Source organism: Syngnathus floridae, chromosome 10 (genome assembly GCF_059516105.1).
Source record: "Syngnathus floridae isolate MCC-2025c chromosome 10, RoL_Sflo_1.0, whole genome shotgun sequence".
In the NCBI taxonomy this organism is placed as follows: Eukaryota; Metazoa; Chordata; class Actinopteri; order Syngnathiformes; family Syngnathidae; genus Syngnathus; species Syngnathus floridae.
In genome coordinates, this window is record NC_142422.1 from 9,001,579 (window position 1) to 9,019,622 (window position 18,044).

At 38.7% G+C, this 18,044-nt stretch overlaps 2 protein-coding genes across 6 annotated transcripts; both read right to left on the bottom strand.

Annotated features, from left to right (window-relative positions):
* Nucleotides 1-1,202: 1,202 nt before the first annotated feature.
* fbxl4 (F-box and leucine-rich repeat protein 4) lies at nucleotides 1,203-11,959 on the bottom strand. Of its 4 annotated transcripts, none has more exons than XM_088387730.1 (9): nucleotides 11,614-11,959; nucleotides 10,161-10,811; nucleotides 9,623-9,950; nucleotides 8,311-8,555; nucleotides 7,878-8,091; nucleotides 5,980-6,051; nucleotides 4,322-4,446; nucleotides 4,011-4,198; nucleotides 1,203-3,808 (listed from the first exon to the last, which is right to left on the bottom strand). In XM_088387730.1, exons 2-9 carry the CDS (start codon nucleotides 10,655-10,657, stop codon nucleotides 3,645-3,647), a joined length of 1,833 nt encoding a protein of 610 aa, XP_088243856.1. In that variant the 5' UTR covers nucleotides 10,658-10,811; nucleotides 11,614-11,959; the 3' UTR covers nucleotides 1,203-3,644. The 4 variants fall into 4 exon arrangements, with proteins under 4 accessions (XP_088243856.1, XP_088243857.1, XP_088243858.1 ...); XM_088387731.1 differs by lacking the exon at nucleotides 11,614-11,959 and adding an exon at nucleotides 11,452-11,607; XM_088387732.1 differs by lacking the exon at nucleotides 5,980-6,051.
* Nucleotides 11,960-12,258: 299 nt separating this feature from the next.
* On the bottom strand, nucleotides 12,259-15,398 carry LOC148392268 (uncharacterized). 2 transcript variants are annotated; one of them, XM_088387115.1, is made up of 6 exons: nucleotides 14,586-15,398; nucleotides 14,440-14,511; nucleotides 14,238-14,356; nucleotides 14,079-14,127; nucleotides 13,530-13,624; nucleotides 12,259-13,449 (listed from the first exon to the last, which is right to left on the bottom strand). In XM_088387115.1, the coding sequence occupies exons 1-6, from the start codon at nucleotides 14,628-14,630 to the stop codon at nucleotides 12,771-12,773; spliced, it is 1,059 nt and encodes a 352-aa protein (XP_088243241.1). In that variant the 5' UTR covers nucleotides 14,631-15,398; the 3' UTR covers nucleotides 12,259-12,770. The 2 variants fall into 2 exon arrangements, with proteins under 2 accessions (XP_088243241.1, XP_088243242.1); XM_088387116.1 differs by lacking the exon at nucleotides 14,440-14,511.
* Nucleotides 15,399-18,044: the final 2,646 nt, after the last annotated feature.

Genomic DNA, 18,044 nt, shown 5'->3' on the forward strand with positions numbered 1-18,044 from the left:
TTGCACGACATGCTCATCTGAGCTCGGATACTTCCAAAACCTCCTGAGACACTGGTGGTCAAGTTAAACCAATCAGAACAGTCATAACGTGGTGAGATAATAAAAGTCTACACACCCCAGTTCAAATTCCAGGTTTTTGTGGGATACAGAAAATGAGACCAGGACATACAGTAATTTTACTGTGACCCACAACCTGTACAACTGAAATGGAAAATTGTTGAATTTCCCCTTTCGTGATGAAATAACTAAAACTAACAGTGTAAAAAAAAATTGATTAACTTAAGACTAAAAACAATTTTTAAAAAAACAACCACAACTAACTATAATCATAGTGAAAATGTTCTTTAGTTCTGTCTTTCATGCTTTATATTTATATCATATATGAGCTTTGGAGTTCATTTTAGCAATGCTCCATTTATTTATTGCTCAACTCTTTATTACTCATATGCACTGTTCTCTTGTTCTGTTTTTCTGTATTTGCTACTCGAACCAGAATTTCTTAAGTAATCCCAAGGGATAAATAAAGTTGAGTCTAAGTCTTGACTTTCACAAAGTTAAAACGAGATTCAATTTCTCCCCATCACTTCATCTTTTCCTTGACTTACATTTTAGAGTAGGAAGTATGACTCAAACAGTAGATCCATAGTGATCTCTCACAGCTTTAACAAGTTAAAAGCTGAACAAATAAACTGTGCTTCTTCCCTTGGATAAAAGAGTGTCATAACCAAAAGTGAGCGGGGAATCAGGAAAGCCTCCATGAATCCTGTCTCCATCCTCACACTGAGCACTGACTGAGGAATAATCATTGGGGAGGCAGCTTAAATTAATACTCCAGTTGAGGCCGCCTCGTTCTCTGTCATTAGGGCACATTACAGGGCCACAATATACATCATTAATCCAGGCACAAACAATTAATTAAAAGGCAGTTAAGGAGACAAGCTCGTGTCACTTCTCCCTGCGGTTTTAATGGACTGCAAAACAGCAGAGGACCAAGTGAAAAAAGATCATTCCGCTATTTGCTTCCAGTCAGTCATCCTTGCTAACGGCTGCACATGTCGTAGTTTTTGCGGTGGATACAGAAATAACAGCATCTGTTTGCTCATAAAGCCAGAGAATGGCAAATTGATCATTTACAGTACATTTGGATATGATGACTTCCACTGTATAATATTCATGTTTTGATCTTGATAAGTAGACATACATCAGTCATCCATGTGGCTTTTATTTGACTCTTGATTATTGGAAAGTCCCCAGTGTCATCACCACAGCGGTACAATTTTCACACGAACAAAAACTGGGTTCAAATACTGAACACATTTAAATCAGTCAGTGGTTAGACAGTGCTCAAACTTTAACTAAATAATGAGAGGTTGCCAACAAAATGTGTGAGATTACATATGATGTGGCTGTGGGTGGTTGTTATGAGGTAGAACAACAATCCCCCAAAGTTGAGTTGCTGGAAATTATATACATTATGAGTATAATCAATATGTCACACTGGGTTAATAGGAATGGAATCGCACCATTTTCAAAAAAAAATTAAAAAAAACCTGATACATCACAGCTTTAAATAAAGCTAATTTATCAATATAGTCATTGGTAGTATGCTTGAGTTATATTTGCTGTGCTGATTGGTAGCAAACTTGGTACAAAAACAACATCAACCCCCAAAATGTACAACTAATAGTGGTCAAAACCGTATGACAGAAATGTCTTTCGTTAAGACGAACTTCTCTTTGGTTGCTAGGCAACTAAATGTCAGACAGCAGTGAGTGGCAGATCAGAACAAAGTACAACAAGGGGGGGGGGATGAGAATAGCTTAAGTAAACCTACAATAACATGTGCGGGTAAAAATATTTAGATTTGGAACATTATTTGTTAAATTTGTTTCATTCAAAATAAAATTGTATGAAAATGTAAAATTTCTTAACATAACCGAATTGTTTTCCTTCATGCAAGTCTGTGATTTGGAAAAAAAAAAAAAAAGATAAATTGAGTTTGTGTTGATTGGATATCATTGTACTACTTTTCAGTATTTTTAAACTGAAATGTTTAAATGACTACATTCACAGCAACACTGCTGGATAATGATGCCTGACGTTGCATTTCAACTGAATGAAGTCCTTTTTCAAATATGGCATTCTTTCCACAGCATTCACATTTAAAATTAATGAGTACATATATATACAATGGATATAAAAAGTGTTGTTTTGTGATGTTAAAAGGATTTATCATTCCAAAATTTCCTCCACCATGAATGTGACCTAACCTTTAAACTCAATTCGAACCAAAAATATTTTACAGAAGGGAAGTGAAAATTAACTACTAAAATAATGTGGTTGCACAAGTTTACTTTCACTTTTGTGGCATGTGGTTTTGTTCAGAATTGCTCAATCACATTCAAACTTGTCATATTCATTTTTTTTTTTTTTAAAAAGTGCAATAGATCAATGAATCTATAGTCGACTAGAATTGCAAAAGGTATGTTGGGCAAAATAAAAAAAACTGCTAATCATCAAAAACTACTCACGTGTGGTGTTGGCATCATAATCTTTGGGGTATTTTTCTTCATCTGGAACTAGAGATTTAGTCAAGAATTATGGACAGGAATTATGAACATTTCCAAATAGAAGTCAGTTTTAGCACAAAACTTTCCATCTTATGTTATGAAACTAAAGATGAAGAGGAACTTGATCTTCCACACATCCAAATCAACTAAAGAATGGCTTCACTAGAGAGAGATTAAGATTCAGGAGTGGCGTAGCACGTGTCCAGGCCTTAAACTGATTGGACATCTGCAGGGGTGATCTGAAGAGGGCTGAGTATGAGATACCCTTGCAATCTGATGGGTTTGGAGTGTTTTTTGGGGGAGTGGACAAATATTTCCACATCAAGTTGTGCTACGCTGATAGAGTCCAGGTGCAACTATATGTCCTAAAGGTTTTGAGTTTGGTTTTCAATTGAGTTGTACGGGTTATATGACGCATTAAACGTGGAGAACATCACATTTATTCACATCACCAAAAGTTGGAATTTGGACATCCCTGAGTCTTTTTATATCCACTGCAATAGCATAGATCATTACTGATAACTAAAACAAAGTGGCTCGATGGTACCATCAGAACTGATGGGTCAACGATGTTTGCAAAAGATAATAATGGTCAATTTGAGAAGGCACTGACCAAAGCCCTGTTAATTCTTCATAGAACAAGCTGGAGGCCACCATGAAGTCCTGCTGCTGCTTCAAAGCATTTTGTAACAAAGAACGAGTTTGACATTTATTTGTAATTTTTTTTCTTATTTGCCTCGAGTGATGTTCGAGTGACCATCATTTTCTAACTCAAAGGCATATAGCCATTTGTTGTTGGCCTTTTCACAAGTGGTGTTTCACAATCAAGAAATGCAGTTGCTTCACTGTGTCCAAAGATAATTGAGTTTCACATTTTATAGCCCTCTGGATAGGAGTTTGTGGTTGTTTCTGTTCCATACCAATCCAAAGACCGTCAGCCCTAGTTGGACTGCCTTATTTACTGACCGCTAATAGAAGATCTTGTGATACTGAAGCGTCTCTCCATCTTCTGCAGTGCATCACTTTGCCTCCTCCGGCTTCCTCAATACAATGAGAAATGAGACCACGCTGCGGTCAATGTGTGAAACTTCTCTTGATTGCTACACTGGGGAAGAGGCTGGATAGCTCTTGGGCTAGCCTTGTGTCTATCTGGGAGCAGAAGGAAACATCCAGGAGACGCAGCTGTGGACACGACTGGAGGAGTTTCTTCAATGAGGCAGCACTCACAAGCCGTGTACCTGACAAGTCACAATGTGGATACCAAGACAATAAAGTTGTGATCTTAGATTATCTTGATAGAACAGACATGCTCAAGGGGCAGGACATAACCTGCTGCTGTTGAGTCATCACAGCATGTTTGATGAATGATTTGTGTGACCGTGTCGCATGCCATGTCATGCGCAATGCTTCTTCGGTAATATATGAAGAAAATCATTTTACCCAGTATGTCTAGATGTTGTAGCAATGGGCAGCAGGAGGCCAACTCCTCGATGTCCGAGTCACGGACTGTACGATTGGCGGTGAGGAAGAGTTTGCGTAAACGTGGTAAACTCCGGGCAAGGTGCTGGAAACATCCAGTGCTGCTCTGCAGTGTGGGACTCCAGCCCAAGTCCAGTTCCTCTAACATTCTGAGAAGTCACAGATCAAACAAGAAACAGTGGTGCAACTGATAGCACTCCAAATATCACAGCCCATCTCAAGCCAGGTCAGCTTTGAAGTGTTGCTAGGAGTCAGCGATGAATTTCACTTACCTGCAGCCAGAGACAAGCTCATTGAGGCCACGATCTGTCAGGTTTCTGCAGCGCCACAGGTCCAAGGAACAAAGTGAGTGGCATCGAGCAGCCAGCATACTGGCCACAACATCATAGTCTTCGATCTGTACAGAAACACTTTGATTCAGGGTACATTCAACTATGAACAAAATAATAAGAACTAGGCATAACTTTGAAACTGACAAACTGAAATGAAAATAAAACTGGTGAGTGAGGCTGCCAATATGCCAGCAGCATCGATAAAAGAACTACAGGAATATTTGGCAAGTAAATCTGGGCACTAAATGTGATGACAAAGTCATACGTCTGGACAGCGACTCGGGACTTGAGACAAAAGAATCATCTTCAAGAGAGAGGAAATTTTAGTTTTTTAAAGAAGACCTAAAATGATGCCTCATATGTTAATGAGAGAAATGCCAAACCTATTTGTCATAATTCCAAAAAGCGTATTCCCCCACAAAGAGAACACTAGACCCACCAAAAGTACACCATATACCACAAAGCATGCTGGTGGCAGCAAAACACCAGACAGCAAACTGAACATGGAGAGGGCTCTCACTTCTCCAGAAGAACATTAGACTGGTCCAGCCAGAACCCACAATTGAATCCAAATGAATTTCAATGAATCCAAATGAATTATTTAAAAAAAAAAAAAAAGTCACAATCTGTGGGCCATTAAAACTTGAGTGCCATTTTCATTTAAATAATTAAATTAAATGATGGTATTTTAGCTTTTGTTTCTTGATCTAAATATTTAAATTTCATCCACGTTTGTTTTTAACCTTTTAGATACATATGTGGGTCAAAAATGACCCAGAGAGCTTTTTTTCCCCTCACAATATCATTGTAACAAAACACATTAACAATATTTAACATGCCAGATATTTCAAACAAATACCATTTGATATCCTGTCTTTTTTTTTCTGTTGGCTAATTTTCATTTTGAAAATGTTGAAAATTTTTAGGGCGTGAATTTGCTTTGCACAACCGATGGAAAAAGTAAAAAAATATAAAGTTTCATAATTAAAACCAGACTACTGCGGACCACAATGCAATGCATACTTACACAAACATATACACATTAAGCATTATTCTTTACCAAAATGGCATAAAATACATTGATTCTGATACAGGTCATATTTTTACCTGCTTTTGCAAAAATGTAAGGACCAGTCCACCTTGTGTATCTAAAGTTAAATATTTTGTATGTGTTTACTGAAAAGTATAAATGAGATCAACAATTTTGTTTCCCCCTCCACAACAAAATCCTTTCATCTACCCATCTCCTCACAATCCCATTTCTCCTATCCAGGGTCACCGGGAGGTTGGAGGCCATCCCTGTGGAGTTTGGCCAAGAATAAAGGTGCACCTGGGATTGGTCAAGAGGCGACAGGGTTAATATAATTTAACAAAAATGTATTCTAGTCTGTCTGTCCATCTGTTTTGGCTATCAAATTGTCTGTCTGTCTTTCCATCTAAATGGAGCATTGCGATAACCGGCCCTTCAATCAAACATCTGTTAATGTATCATGTTATGGAAGTGGTGCTTCCTGTCACAATATTAGAAAAGTTTCCCATTTCACAACTAATAAAGGCTTATTTTAATCTATATTGGTGCTTGTTGTGTTTATTCTCACCCTGATACAGCTCCCGAGGTTCAGGTGTTTCAACTCGATGCAGAAAGTCAGAATGCTAAGAATAGCTGTTTGCTACAGAGACAACAAGGAGGGAGAGAAATGTAAAATATATATATATATATATATATATATATATATATATATATATATATATATATATATATATATATATATATATATATATATATATAAACTGTGCACAACCAGAACATAGTTCTATTTCAAGAACCCCTCCAGACAACACAATACAAATACAATAACTTACAATCCTGGTTTGAAACTCATTATGCTCCCACAAATTTCATGCACATGAACTTGTTAATAGACATTCAAAACATTAAAAATAAACACAGAGATACTTTAGATGAAAATGCACATTGATGATAAAATATGGTTGAATACTGTCAAGCAAGAGTGCAGCAACTGTATGTGAGGATAGCTTTCTTAGCGTTCTTATGCTGACACATTTATGAACAGTGAAATAGTGTGTGTACTACGTAGACAAGCTCAACGGTGCCTCTGGCATCTTCTCTTCGGTGAGCGAGACATTTATGTATTGAGTGACAAGATCATGACAGCCTGACAACAAACACACTGCTCATTCTGTCTGTCTCGCTGTAAACAACCAGCAGGAAACTGCATGCGCGGCTCCATCCATCCATTGCAGAAACTCCACTCGTGTATACAAGGCTTCGGTATAAAAACATGACAAAGAAATAGAACCACTAAAATCTGACACCTCGTGTATACAAGGCTTCGGTATAAAAACATGACAAAGAAATAGAACCACTAAAATCTGACACCAGAGTCACAACTTTTATCTTTCACATAACCCAAACATGAACACTGGAGGATATCATCGAGTCTGTCTGTGATCAGTGTTAACTGACTGCTTAAAATCAATCAACCTACTCTGTGACATGTGCCCACATTAAATAAACACACATTTCAAAACATTAAGACTGTGTATGTGTGGTGTCATTGTAAAAAAAAAAAAAAACATGCCTGAGTTGTATACAAACAGCTAATTCCTTGTGTTTAGAAGTTCAACAGCGACTGTTAGTAAAGCTACGTTAGCTTTGATGATCCATCAAAAGCTTGATCTGCCACATTCTATCAAGAAAAAACATATTTGAAGTATTATTGTGGTTGCATTAGATCCTCTTTGGCTTTTGCTGTGTGACAACCAGTTTAACCTTTTCCTCTGCTCGGTCTGTTTTTACCACCATAGTGTACTGACTTGTGAGGCCATGCCACAATGGAGATATAAAGTTCCTCACATATCATACATACCACAATGGCAGAAATAAAGGATGTTGTTGTTTAAGTGACATGTCACTCAGCCTCTACGGCAGAAATAACAACAAAAAATCTTTTGACATCAATAGTGAAAATAAGAGTACATGCCGTATTTCTCCTTTTTTTTTTAACTTGTATGTTAAAAAAAACAACTGTGTTGCATTTTTGAAATAAATTATGTAACTGCTATTGGGAACATTTTATTTGTGCCTCTGACAAAAACATTTTGAACTCCGAAAAACAGATGCTAGGTGGAAGCTAACTTCAAATGAAATAGCTCACATCTATATGAGTTCAGAAGAATGGAAGCAGACCTGTGCACTAAACAATCCATTTATAAGTATTTTTGATCGGAGTCTAAAGACAATCATGAAAAATTGTGCATTTTCCATTTTTGTGTAAGGTTGGAAAAACAAAAACTCAAATTAAAGACGTAGTTTTCTTGATAGAATGTGGCAGATCGAATTCAGGGTCCCATGTTAAAAAAACAAAATATGTACTGTATAACAAAAAGCTGTCTTGCCTGGTCGTGAAGTAATTGCATATGAACAAGGGCACTTTGTGTAGGGAATGTGTGGATGCGTTCCGACCTCACTTACCTCAATCTTGGTACGATAAAGCACCAGTCTGCGGAGGCGTGTAAGTTTAGAAATGTGTGTGAAGGCCTGTGGGTGAAGCCGGTCACAGGAGGCCAGGTTTAGCTCTTGCAGCCCTGGACAAGCCTGGGCAAGAACCTCCAAACAGGCCTCATTCAGGAAGTGGCAGCAAGACAGCTCCAGACGCACCAGACTGAGCCCACAGACCTTCATGAAACTGTATGGGTGGGGGAGGCAGGGGGAAAAAAAACAAGAGATGACACAAAGCATAGCTGCAATTTTGCCAACTGCTTAACTCGAATCACATTTAACAAGTAACACACATACTGTATTGAAAGCATGATCCAATTTAAAAGGAAGCTCAACTCGTATGCTTTCTTTCTAAACTTTTGCAGTTCAAGGCCATTTTCTTGAGAACTCATGCTGACAATCTGACCTGCTGAAGCTATTAAGGGTGAGAGCGCCGCGGTTGCCAGTCCAAGAAAGGTTGAGCCTCTGGAGGCGTGTGCAGCGGCTCTGCAGGTATCCCAAGGAGGTGTCACTCAGCCTGGCCCAGTAGGGCTGCAAACTCAGCTGGGTGTACTGCAGCGGGTCACAACAGTGCTGGTGCAGCATCTTACAACTTTGAGCCAGACGGCACAGGTCTGGCAAGGTCAGGTGGCTGAGTATCAGTTGAATGAGCTATGGAGGGGGTGGAGGGGGGGTCAGAGAAGAGGAAAAAGAATTGGAAAAATATTGAGAAGCAAACAAAACACAAACAACAAATATTGAGCAAAGATGAGCACACAATGGTAATTTTGGATTAATGTCAAAAGGAAAAAAATGCCACAACAAAAAGTGCTGATTGACTTTAATTGGGCTTTCCTCAATGATTTATACGAGAGGTAGTCTCAAAGTCTTTGGGAACAGGAACCCCTTACAGGGGAAATAAACCCCCCAAGTACCACCTCATAAGTATAACGCCAAGGTGAGTTCTGTTTGCCTGAAAGGGAAATAAATTCTGAATCTTGACAAGAATTTTTTTTTGTCAGGATAAAATGTCATCTTCTTAGTAGAACTGTTCTACTTTCTCAAAACAAAGTCATAAAAGTATGATATTAAAGTTATAGTTGAACAAGAAAAAAGGTCATATTTTAGCTAGGGAACTTCAAAGACAGCTTATTCTGAAAAATATGAAATAGGAATTTTGACAAGAATTTTTTTTGTCAGGATAAAATGTTGTCATCTTAGTAGAACTGTTGTACTTTCCCAAAACAAAGTCATAAACATATGCTGTTAAAGTCATAGTTGAACATGACAAAAAATCATACTTTAAATAAGGAACTTGAAAGACAACTTATTCTGAAAAATATATGTATCCTCTAAAAACACACGGAGCTATATTTAAAAAAAAAAAAAAAAAAAAGGACCTTTTGTCCTTGAAAAGACATCGGGCAACCTTTGTTATGGGGAAAAAAAGACTTCATGGAGGGATGTCAGAGTTACAGGATGTGATAATACCTAAGCCTTCTATCTTAGCCCAAAGCTAAGGCAGGAAAATAATACAATAATTGACTTGTGTTTATTTTGTCGATGCGTCGTTGTGTCAGTCCCTTTATGTAGATACTGTATGTTCAATGAAACCTCTCATCCACTACAAACGAGCATTTTCAATAGAGTTGTCAAAGTGTTAGTAACCATAAAAGTCAGGATTTAGTTTCAAATAGATAAAATAGAAACCCTTCCTTTATCAGTTCATCATCATTCACCTCATAGGGTAGTTTGTCAAAGTAGCCATTGCCTGTCCTGCAATCCGGACCCTGTCTGAATGGACCTCCCAGATCAGAAAGATCCTCCTCACTGTCACTCAGGTCAATCATGTCGATGACAGGCATTTTGTAGAGCGCGAGCATAGGCCTTTCTTTCACGCCACGTAGGATTACGGCATCCAGCTCAGTATAGTAATCCAGAAGGGAGCTGTTGACCTCCAGGCGTAGCAGGTTGGTGGGGAAACTGATGTGCTTGATTGTAGGTGAAAACTGGCGAGCCTGGGGTGCCAGCACCTTGGTGGGCTCCCCCGCCCACAACACCTCCCACCTGCATGAGAGACATTAGACGGGAGAAATGATCAACGTTAAAACTGCTGCCAGATATCTGGAGACGACTGTCTTTGCGACCGTTTACAACCCTGAATTCTCGTAAACAGAGCATACAGAATGTAAGCATGTCAACAGGTAATATTTATAACACAATTACAAATTCAAATTGCGTCCGCTCATATTTTCCAAAATCAGATGGTTGCCTCACCTGACATCCGTGGGTTGATTTTGGGAAAAGGGGTTATGTGAGCAGGCCAGAATCTGGACAATAGCCCCAGGGTAATAAGTCTCAAGAACCTCAACAGCTGTAGGGTAAACAGGCTCTTCAAAGCCCAGTTCAATATAATCCTGGCTGTAGAAACCTTTGGGGGTGCGACGGAAACGTGGTGGAGCGCTGGCACATTGTTCCCACCAAGTTCCATAAGTTCTGAACACCGCAGTCTGTGTAAAGTCCCCAGAGCTGGGGTAGACATTAGGCACACCAGCCAGGTTCCACATAGTGTAGGACATGCTATTCTCACTGCCGTAATGAGAGCTGAAGTCCAAAACCTCCTTGGTGTACTGCTCCACCTCCACACTGACAGGCAATATCGCCCGTTGGCCAGACTCCACTGCTCGTCGACTGGTCAGAGCCTCACCACGAGTCCCACTCCTGGAGCGTCGCCGCAGACAGATATAGTAAAACATGCTCAACAGAGTTAACATAGGGAACTCTAGGCTGTTGGAGGCAGTGGGGAAGAATGAGGACTAGACGAAGGAAGAGCCTGCACCTACTAGAAGCACAATTGCTCTAGGGTGATTTGTAAAAAAAAAAAAAAAAAAAAAATAGTGCAGGTTAGGGCCTGGCTGCATGCATGACCTGTAGGTTAGAGACAAACATTTATGAGTGAGAAGTCCTGATACAGAATATTTCCTGCCTGGATCAATGTAATGCACATTTCTAAATCCTGTTTTGCCTGGCTGCATGCATGACCGGTAGGTTAGAGACAAACATATTTCCTGCCTGTATCAATTTAATGCACATTTCTAAATCAATACACTTGGTGACACATAGTGGTACAATCAATAGTTGTCCAATATAGAAAAACCGTAAATTGTTAAATACCCTAAAGTACAATTATACAAAAGTACTCCCTAAATCGCATTCTGATGATTGTGTTACATTACGAAACGGGTGTTTGTTACCAAATACCAAACGTAGACGATCTTACAAGCAATGAAAATGCAATAATGGCAATAATGCTTGCAGTAGTTTGGTATAATTTTTGGCATGCAACGTGAGCACAATGCAAAGTCGTTTATCGCCATATACAATGTAAAATAACCTGTAATGTATCACAGTTATCACACAGACATGATAAAAGTGTTTGGGCACCACATGCCTATTGTATGCGAAGCAACAAGCATTGGGAGTGCTCGCTTCTAAGTGCCAAGTTGTGTTAAAACAGCTGATGTTAGTTTTTGTGTTAGCTAGCTAGCCTACATTGTTGTTAGCTCACCTTTCAAAACATGGGCAGTTAATCAACAACCAGAGAGAAGGGAACACACATGAGAAAAGTACTGTTGAATTTAGATGGATGTATACATTCATTGGGGTAATTATATTTCCTTTCTCAAGTCAAAATACATCAACCGCTAGTGCTGCATTCCGGGGACATTACCTTGTGATGCCTTCCATAACGTAGGACACTGCAAACACACCAAGCGCTCGTTATAACGGCAACCTTCACGGTGCCATGGAAAATGTGTAGAATTCACTGATAGTCGATAAATTACATATTTGATACGCAGATCCACATATTAAAATATATCGCATAAGGATAGGGGAGAAAATTATTCGTATTGCACTACAAAACAGTTAGCTATTCGAAAGAAATATTATAATGGGAAATCAAACATGTCTCGTTATATTCACATTGTTTAAAAATAAGAAACGATACGAAAGTATCACCCACAACGGCAGGAAGCAACATAATATCGATGACAGCTGAGTTCGAAAAATGAAAGATCAACATCCGGTCGGTTAAAGAAAAGCATTATGGGAGTAGTAGTTTTTCTTGTGCATTAGTTTAATTCCTTGCAAACATTAAAATCCATATTCAAACAAGATAGCTATAAATGAATGTGATAGGTAAGAGCCACTTTGTTATCGTTAGTAATGGTTAGAATAAAAAGAATTTATGTGTCTTAAAGCAAGTGAAATGAACAGCAAGTAGATTTGAAAAAGTAAAACAAGTTTATCAACATCAAATAGTGTACAGATAATGTAGTCTAGAAAAACATTTTTAAAAAAATCACACACTACATTGCAGTAAAAAGTTTATCAACATCAAATAGTGTACAAATACTGTAGTCTAAAAATACATTTAAAAAAATCACACTGTAAATTGCAATGAGTTTTGTATTATACTGTAGATTGCATATTTGAAGCAGAAAAGGCATGTGGTATAAAATCTCTCACTGCAAGTGACTTTCTTTGGCAATTTGGATGGGAGGAACGCTCCATTTACACTTTCACCATTTAAGACTGAAGACTTTTTAAGACCATTTAAGACTTTTCACATTTTTCCCCAGCTCACTGTCTTTTGACTGAAAGATGAGAGTTTGCCGTGGACCTGAGAATTAACTCCTGAGGTAGGCTGAAGTCCACCAGCCATAAGTGGACTATGAAGATTAACACCCAAGAACACTGCCAATGCGGGAACTGTTGCACTGACATCGCCATGCATCAACTTATTTGAATGACTCGCAATAACCCACTTCGGGGAGTTGGGTTCCAAAGGCAAATGCACCAATTACGAATGTAAATGTCAGAAGTCTATGATCTTAGTTTGTGCTCTCTGACAAATATTGTTTTCACCCAGTTTGAAATGTTACTGAGTATGCTCATTTTCACATACTGGCTGATTCCCTCTTCTTTGCTTGAAGGAGGTAATTGAGACAATTGTAAATCAATAGCTTCTTCGCTGACGATTGAGTCAATTTCTGTGGTTGGCTCCTCACTCGGGTTGTCATCATCTGGGAGTGAAGCTGTCTCTGAGGACAGATCTGGAGATGGTGACGATGTGAGGGACACAAAAAGATCAGAGCGTGCACTGATTTCTTCAACTGAAACATCTGTAATGGTCTTTAAGAACTCTGGTTGAAAGCTGTGAATGCTCTCCACCAGTTCGTGCACACTGAAAGCCTGTCTCACTTTTTCCTGGATTGACAGGACCAAATTGTCTCTTATGGAGTAGGAGAATTGGATTTGGACAGAGGACAGTGTCGGGGAGACACGGTCCAACACAGCCTGCGTCACTCCGACGGCCATTTTGCTAAGATATCTGGATGGCATGGTAAAGGGGGTGCTTGGAGGAGGCAACCAAAAGCTCTGCAGGACTTTTGGAAGAACCTTTATCACCATCTCACGTGAACTGAGTAGATCAGCACAAGTGGTCTTCTGCTGCTTCAAGCTCTCAGCAAACTGTTGAGCTTTGCGGAGGATCCTATTATGTCTGGAGAATCATAAAAGCAAACATTAATACACATGTTTGATGAATACTGCATCTACTTGAGCTGATCAAGGGAGACTCACTTTAAGTAGGGAGGGATCATCTCAGGAGCATCAAGGAGCCTCCTGGCTTCAAAATCAATGTCTCTCATCTTCATGCTGCTGTTCACTTCAAAAACCTGACACACGAACAAGATGCAATGAGAGGCTCCGACAAAATGTTTAGGATTTGTACAAGTTTGAAAAATCAGCATTCTTAAACCAAGCCAAACAGAACAGACTCTATCCCCCACTGCATTGAAGAACATCAGAAATTATCGAACCTTCCAAAGAAACCTGATCATAAGACAAAATGTGTCAACATCAACTTCTCACTAGAATTTTCGTGCACAAGATATACATAAGTACTGCAATTAATGGGGGTATATTTTTGAAAACTGCACTTTGTTCTTGGACAGGTCATAATTTATTTTGTATTCATGATGTGCTAAATCTCTTTTGACTTAACTATGACTCTAGGATAAAGCATCTTTACGTTATTCTTTTGATGGTTTCTGTACATGTTTACTGACAAAAAAACTAAAGCATGTGCAGCAGACAACTGAATGCAAAATGTTGGGAGACTTTTCTTACCAGTTTGGACTCAGCCTCAAAGCAATCTTCCACATCAAACTCCCAAAGCCTGCAAATACACGGTGACAGAATATCAGAATCATGCATATTCCCTCTTCTACAACATAATCATGCTAGCGTGAGTAGTAAGTGCCATGTAGCAGAGGAGTTTATACTAACTTGACTCGAAGTGAATTATTTGTCTCCTCCAACAGCAGGTCAGCCATTGCGTCAGCAGTTACCTCAGATGGGATCAGGTTATTCTGCTGGAGCCTAAAAAGTTCTGCCAAGACTCCGATCTAAACAAAAAAAACAAGACATTATTTTTCTGCTCATGCTCTTGCTTTTGTTTTTTAGTGCAAACTTGATAGCTGGGTCTTACTTGTAGATTATAAGAGACAGCATTCCAGCAAGTCTGCATTGATTGTTTATATGCAGGAGTGTCAAAAAACTTCTATAAAGGAAACGAGAAAATACTCATATTAGCACTTTACTCACAGTTTCAAATATACACGCGAATATACATACCATAAGGGGTCTGTAGATGCCAATGCTACCTTCAACAAAATCCATGTTGGCGTTGTATCTCAATCAGGCACTGACTAAACTTTTCTTTCACTAACGTGCGCCGAGAAATGTACGGAAAAGCACACATGGCAGAGATGCTATTCGTCATAGGTGACGTTATATTCTCTTTGATTGTTCCTAGGCAACCCGTTCCGCTGTCGTTTGGCAGGGGCGGAGTTTCTTCCTTATCAATGTGAACGTGTTGATTAAATCATATGGGTTGGGTCGTGATTGTCTGATGAGAAACTACTTACAATTTGACACAAGATGACTATATTGTTGATCAGATCATATTTTCTGTTTCTGCTAATCAGCAACAAGAAGTGCGTCGCTTAAGAATGAGCTGCTATCTAGTTTCTCTGATGAGCTAGCAAGTAGCCGCTACAATTAAAATGACAACACACAACTTCCGTTAGAAAGAGCGACAAACAAAAATAACAATTGCACAAATTTTACATGGCGATCGTTATTTTCACGGTTGATTACATAGATAAAAAATATACATAATAAAGTCCGTGAAGGATAATAAACCGGCATGAGTTCGTCACAGTATTTTCATGTTTTTGTTTACTCGCAAATACCGCGATAATTCAGCTTGCAGACAAGGTTAGAAGGATTTTGCTAGTGTGACTATTCCCTTTCAATAAAAGAAGTGAATAATAAACCTCACCAAACATGGCTTTTGTGTCCATGCTAGTTTTTTTTCTCTCTTTTTCGATTGGGGATTGGATGGAAACAGCGACCGTGCAGAAAGGTGTTCCTTATAGGACTGCGTCTGATTGGATAACCTGAAAAGGAAATTGACCGACTCAACTGTGTTTTGACGTTTCAGTATATCATATCGTACAGTATTCTACAAGGTACATAACCAATAATAATTGAATAAGCTCCCAAAAATGAATTAGTGTGATGAGGAAAAAAGTATTTTATTTTGTGAAACATCAAACTGAAATTGATGAAGGACATGAATGTCTTATCATCCAAATATTATTCTTTCTACTTTCTCATCGTGACATAATTAATAAACAGAGTTTGATGTAGCATATTTGTTGTTAATGACCAAAATCATGCATTCATATAATTCATATGTAAAAAGGGACGTGACAATCAGTAACAACATTTGATTATTATTCAGTCAGATGCTTTTTCATTTTTTCCCCTCCATTGATCAATTGTACAATACACACCATGCAACTTGGGGAAAATGTTGATACCTGTGACTTTCCTGTGATCTTCATATGGATGTAGTATTCTTAGATCCTTGATATTCTGCCTCTAATCATTTATTTCAATGATCAATTGGCACTAACAAAGTGAGATTGGAACTAGTGGGCCTATATGCTGATTGACAGGCAGGGCGTCTGGCAGCTTCTCAATGCAGGCATCAGCGAGCAGCAGCGTTCCACCTCTGACAACACTCTGTTCTGGTCCACTGTGCTACACATATATATGCACATGGTCGAGCACACTCTATTGCAAATTGTTGGCCTACGGACACACGCGTGGAGATAATGCACATTCACATTCAGACACACACACGCTCTCTTTTCTTTTTTCTTTCTATTTCAGTCAGGCGGCAATGAATCAATGTGTTGATGTCCTTCTGCTGTGTCCCAGCAATCAAAAGTCTCTGCTCAACTTTGTTGTTTAGTGGATGGCGATGCGAGGCTGGTTATTGCGAGTATGTCTGAGGACGTGCATCTCTTCCAGCACATGAGGAGTTAGGAGAATACAGTTCTGTATTTATACTAAGGTACTATAGCTGACAACTATTACCACGAGTGCTATTTCTTACCCCTTGTAGGGTGGCTGCTCTGTGGCACCACATGCCCCCTCTCACCAGTCAATCTTGGTACTGATTTAGATTTGAGAAGTGCAGTTGTTGATTAATTGTAAAAGCATTAACCATACATTGCCCATTTTTCCCATCATCATTATTCTAATTTTAATTTTAATTTTTATTTTTATTTTTATCATCATTAATATTATTATTATTATTATTATTATTATTATTATTATTATTACTCTGTGATTGACAAGATTTGTAAACCATATGGTTTATGATCAATAACACTAAAAAGTTCATTTTCATGAGTTATGAAAGGCAAACTATAGGCTTCACTGAAATATAAATGATCGTCATGTTGACTGATTACATTCATCATGTGGGCTCACTCACATGGCATCTGACTTGTGATAACAAATATGAACAATTGCAAACTTCTCCACCATTTCAGTGTTAATGACAGAATCTGCAAATATAATTAATGCTGGAAGAAAGCGCAGCCAGAGATAGCAGAGAGCAGCTGTCATGTGCTATTGTTTTGCTGCCCGTGTCCTCCAACTGAACTTCACCAGCCAACACATTAATTGCTTTCACAGAATCAGGTATGAGGAAGAGCCATGACCTTGATCTTTCTCCCGGATAAATGATTTTTTTCCCCCAACCTGCTATACATGCAAATATATATAATGTGTTTGAAAGTGTGTGGTGAGGGAAGTAAACAAATTCAGATTGTCTCATTTTCTTGTGTGTTTAGTGGCTGATTAGCTGCCTAATTAAATAGAATGCTCCCAAGTTCAGAAGCAAACAGAGGAGACATCGACCCCACGACTTCTAAGGCACCCTGGGGATCATGCGAACAAAGAGAATAACTGCACACTGTCTGATAGAGAACATACATTCTGATTTTGAACAAATATGTCTCATCAGGCCTCAATCTTCTGATGAAGGTTTGAATTGTCCTGTATTCGCTTTTCAGCGCTGATGAATAATAGTAAATGGGCTTGAGGAAGTGCATTTGTTTTTCTTTGGCTACTCCAGTTATGTGATGACTTACACAGTGCAAAAACTGTTTGAACAATGCTGTTCATCAGTTGGGGGACATAGATTTCACTACACTGGACAAAAAGCATCAAGAAAGATGTATCTGTTTTCTTAGCTTGCTTTGCTCCTGATCCTGACGGAGATAAAAGTTATGCCAATTCACTGGTAGTGTACTGTACACTGTGCCAAATAAAACACTATGGAAGAAAGACAGCAAGTTCCAGAAATTTAGAACATAACAAGCCCACTCTTCAGTCATAAGCCTACCCAAGAAAGAAAATACTTTTGAGTGACATCCAAACAGAATGTTTCAAGCGAGTTCCAGCTGAATCTTGGAAAGTAAAGAAATTTCTTTAATTTTTTTAACGGGGGCGGGGTGCGGGATAAATTGGATGATACACGTTTATGTCTTCTTGTTTGGAGTTACAGAAGAAAATTAAACTAATCTCACATCTCAGTTAGTTAACGGCTTGAGTCTTATCAGGAAGAGGTGAAAAGGAATTAGTGCAGCATTGACATGGTGGGGCCCTAAATGATACTTTTATTTCACCAAGATGAATATTATGAGGCAGTGCTAGCCCTCTCCACTGCTA

Bases quoted from the DNA above. Each gene is read 5' to 3' on its own strand.
- fbxl4 (XM_088387730.1), bottom strand. From the start codon at position 10,657: ATGTTAACTCTGTTGAGCATGTTTTACTATATCTGTCTGCGGCGACGC. The intron at 9,951-10,160 runs GTGAGGCAACCA...TCTCTCATGCAG, and splicing joins AATCAACCCACGGATGTCAG to GTGGGAGGTGTTGTGGGCGG. The intron at 3,809-4,010 runs GTAAAATGATTT...GTGACTTGTCAG, and splicing joins ACAACATCTAGACATACTGG to GTACACGGCTTGTGAGTGCT.
- LOC148392268 (XM_088387115.1), bottom strand. From the start codon at position 14,630: ATGGATTTTGTTGAAGGTAGCATTGGCATCTACAGACCCCTTATG. The intron at 14,512-14,585 runs GTATGTATATTC...TTTCCTTTATAG, and splicing joins GCATCTACAGACCCCTTATG to AAGTTTTTTGACACTCCTGC. The intron at 14,357-14,439 runs GTAAGACCCAGC...TTTTTTGTTTAG, and splicing joins CTGTCTCTTATAATCTACAA to ATCGGAGTCTTGGCAGAACT.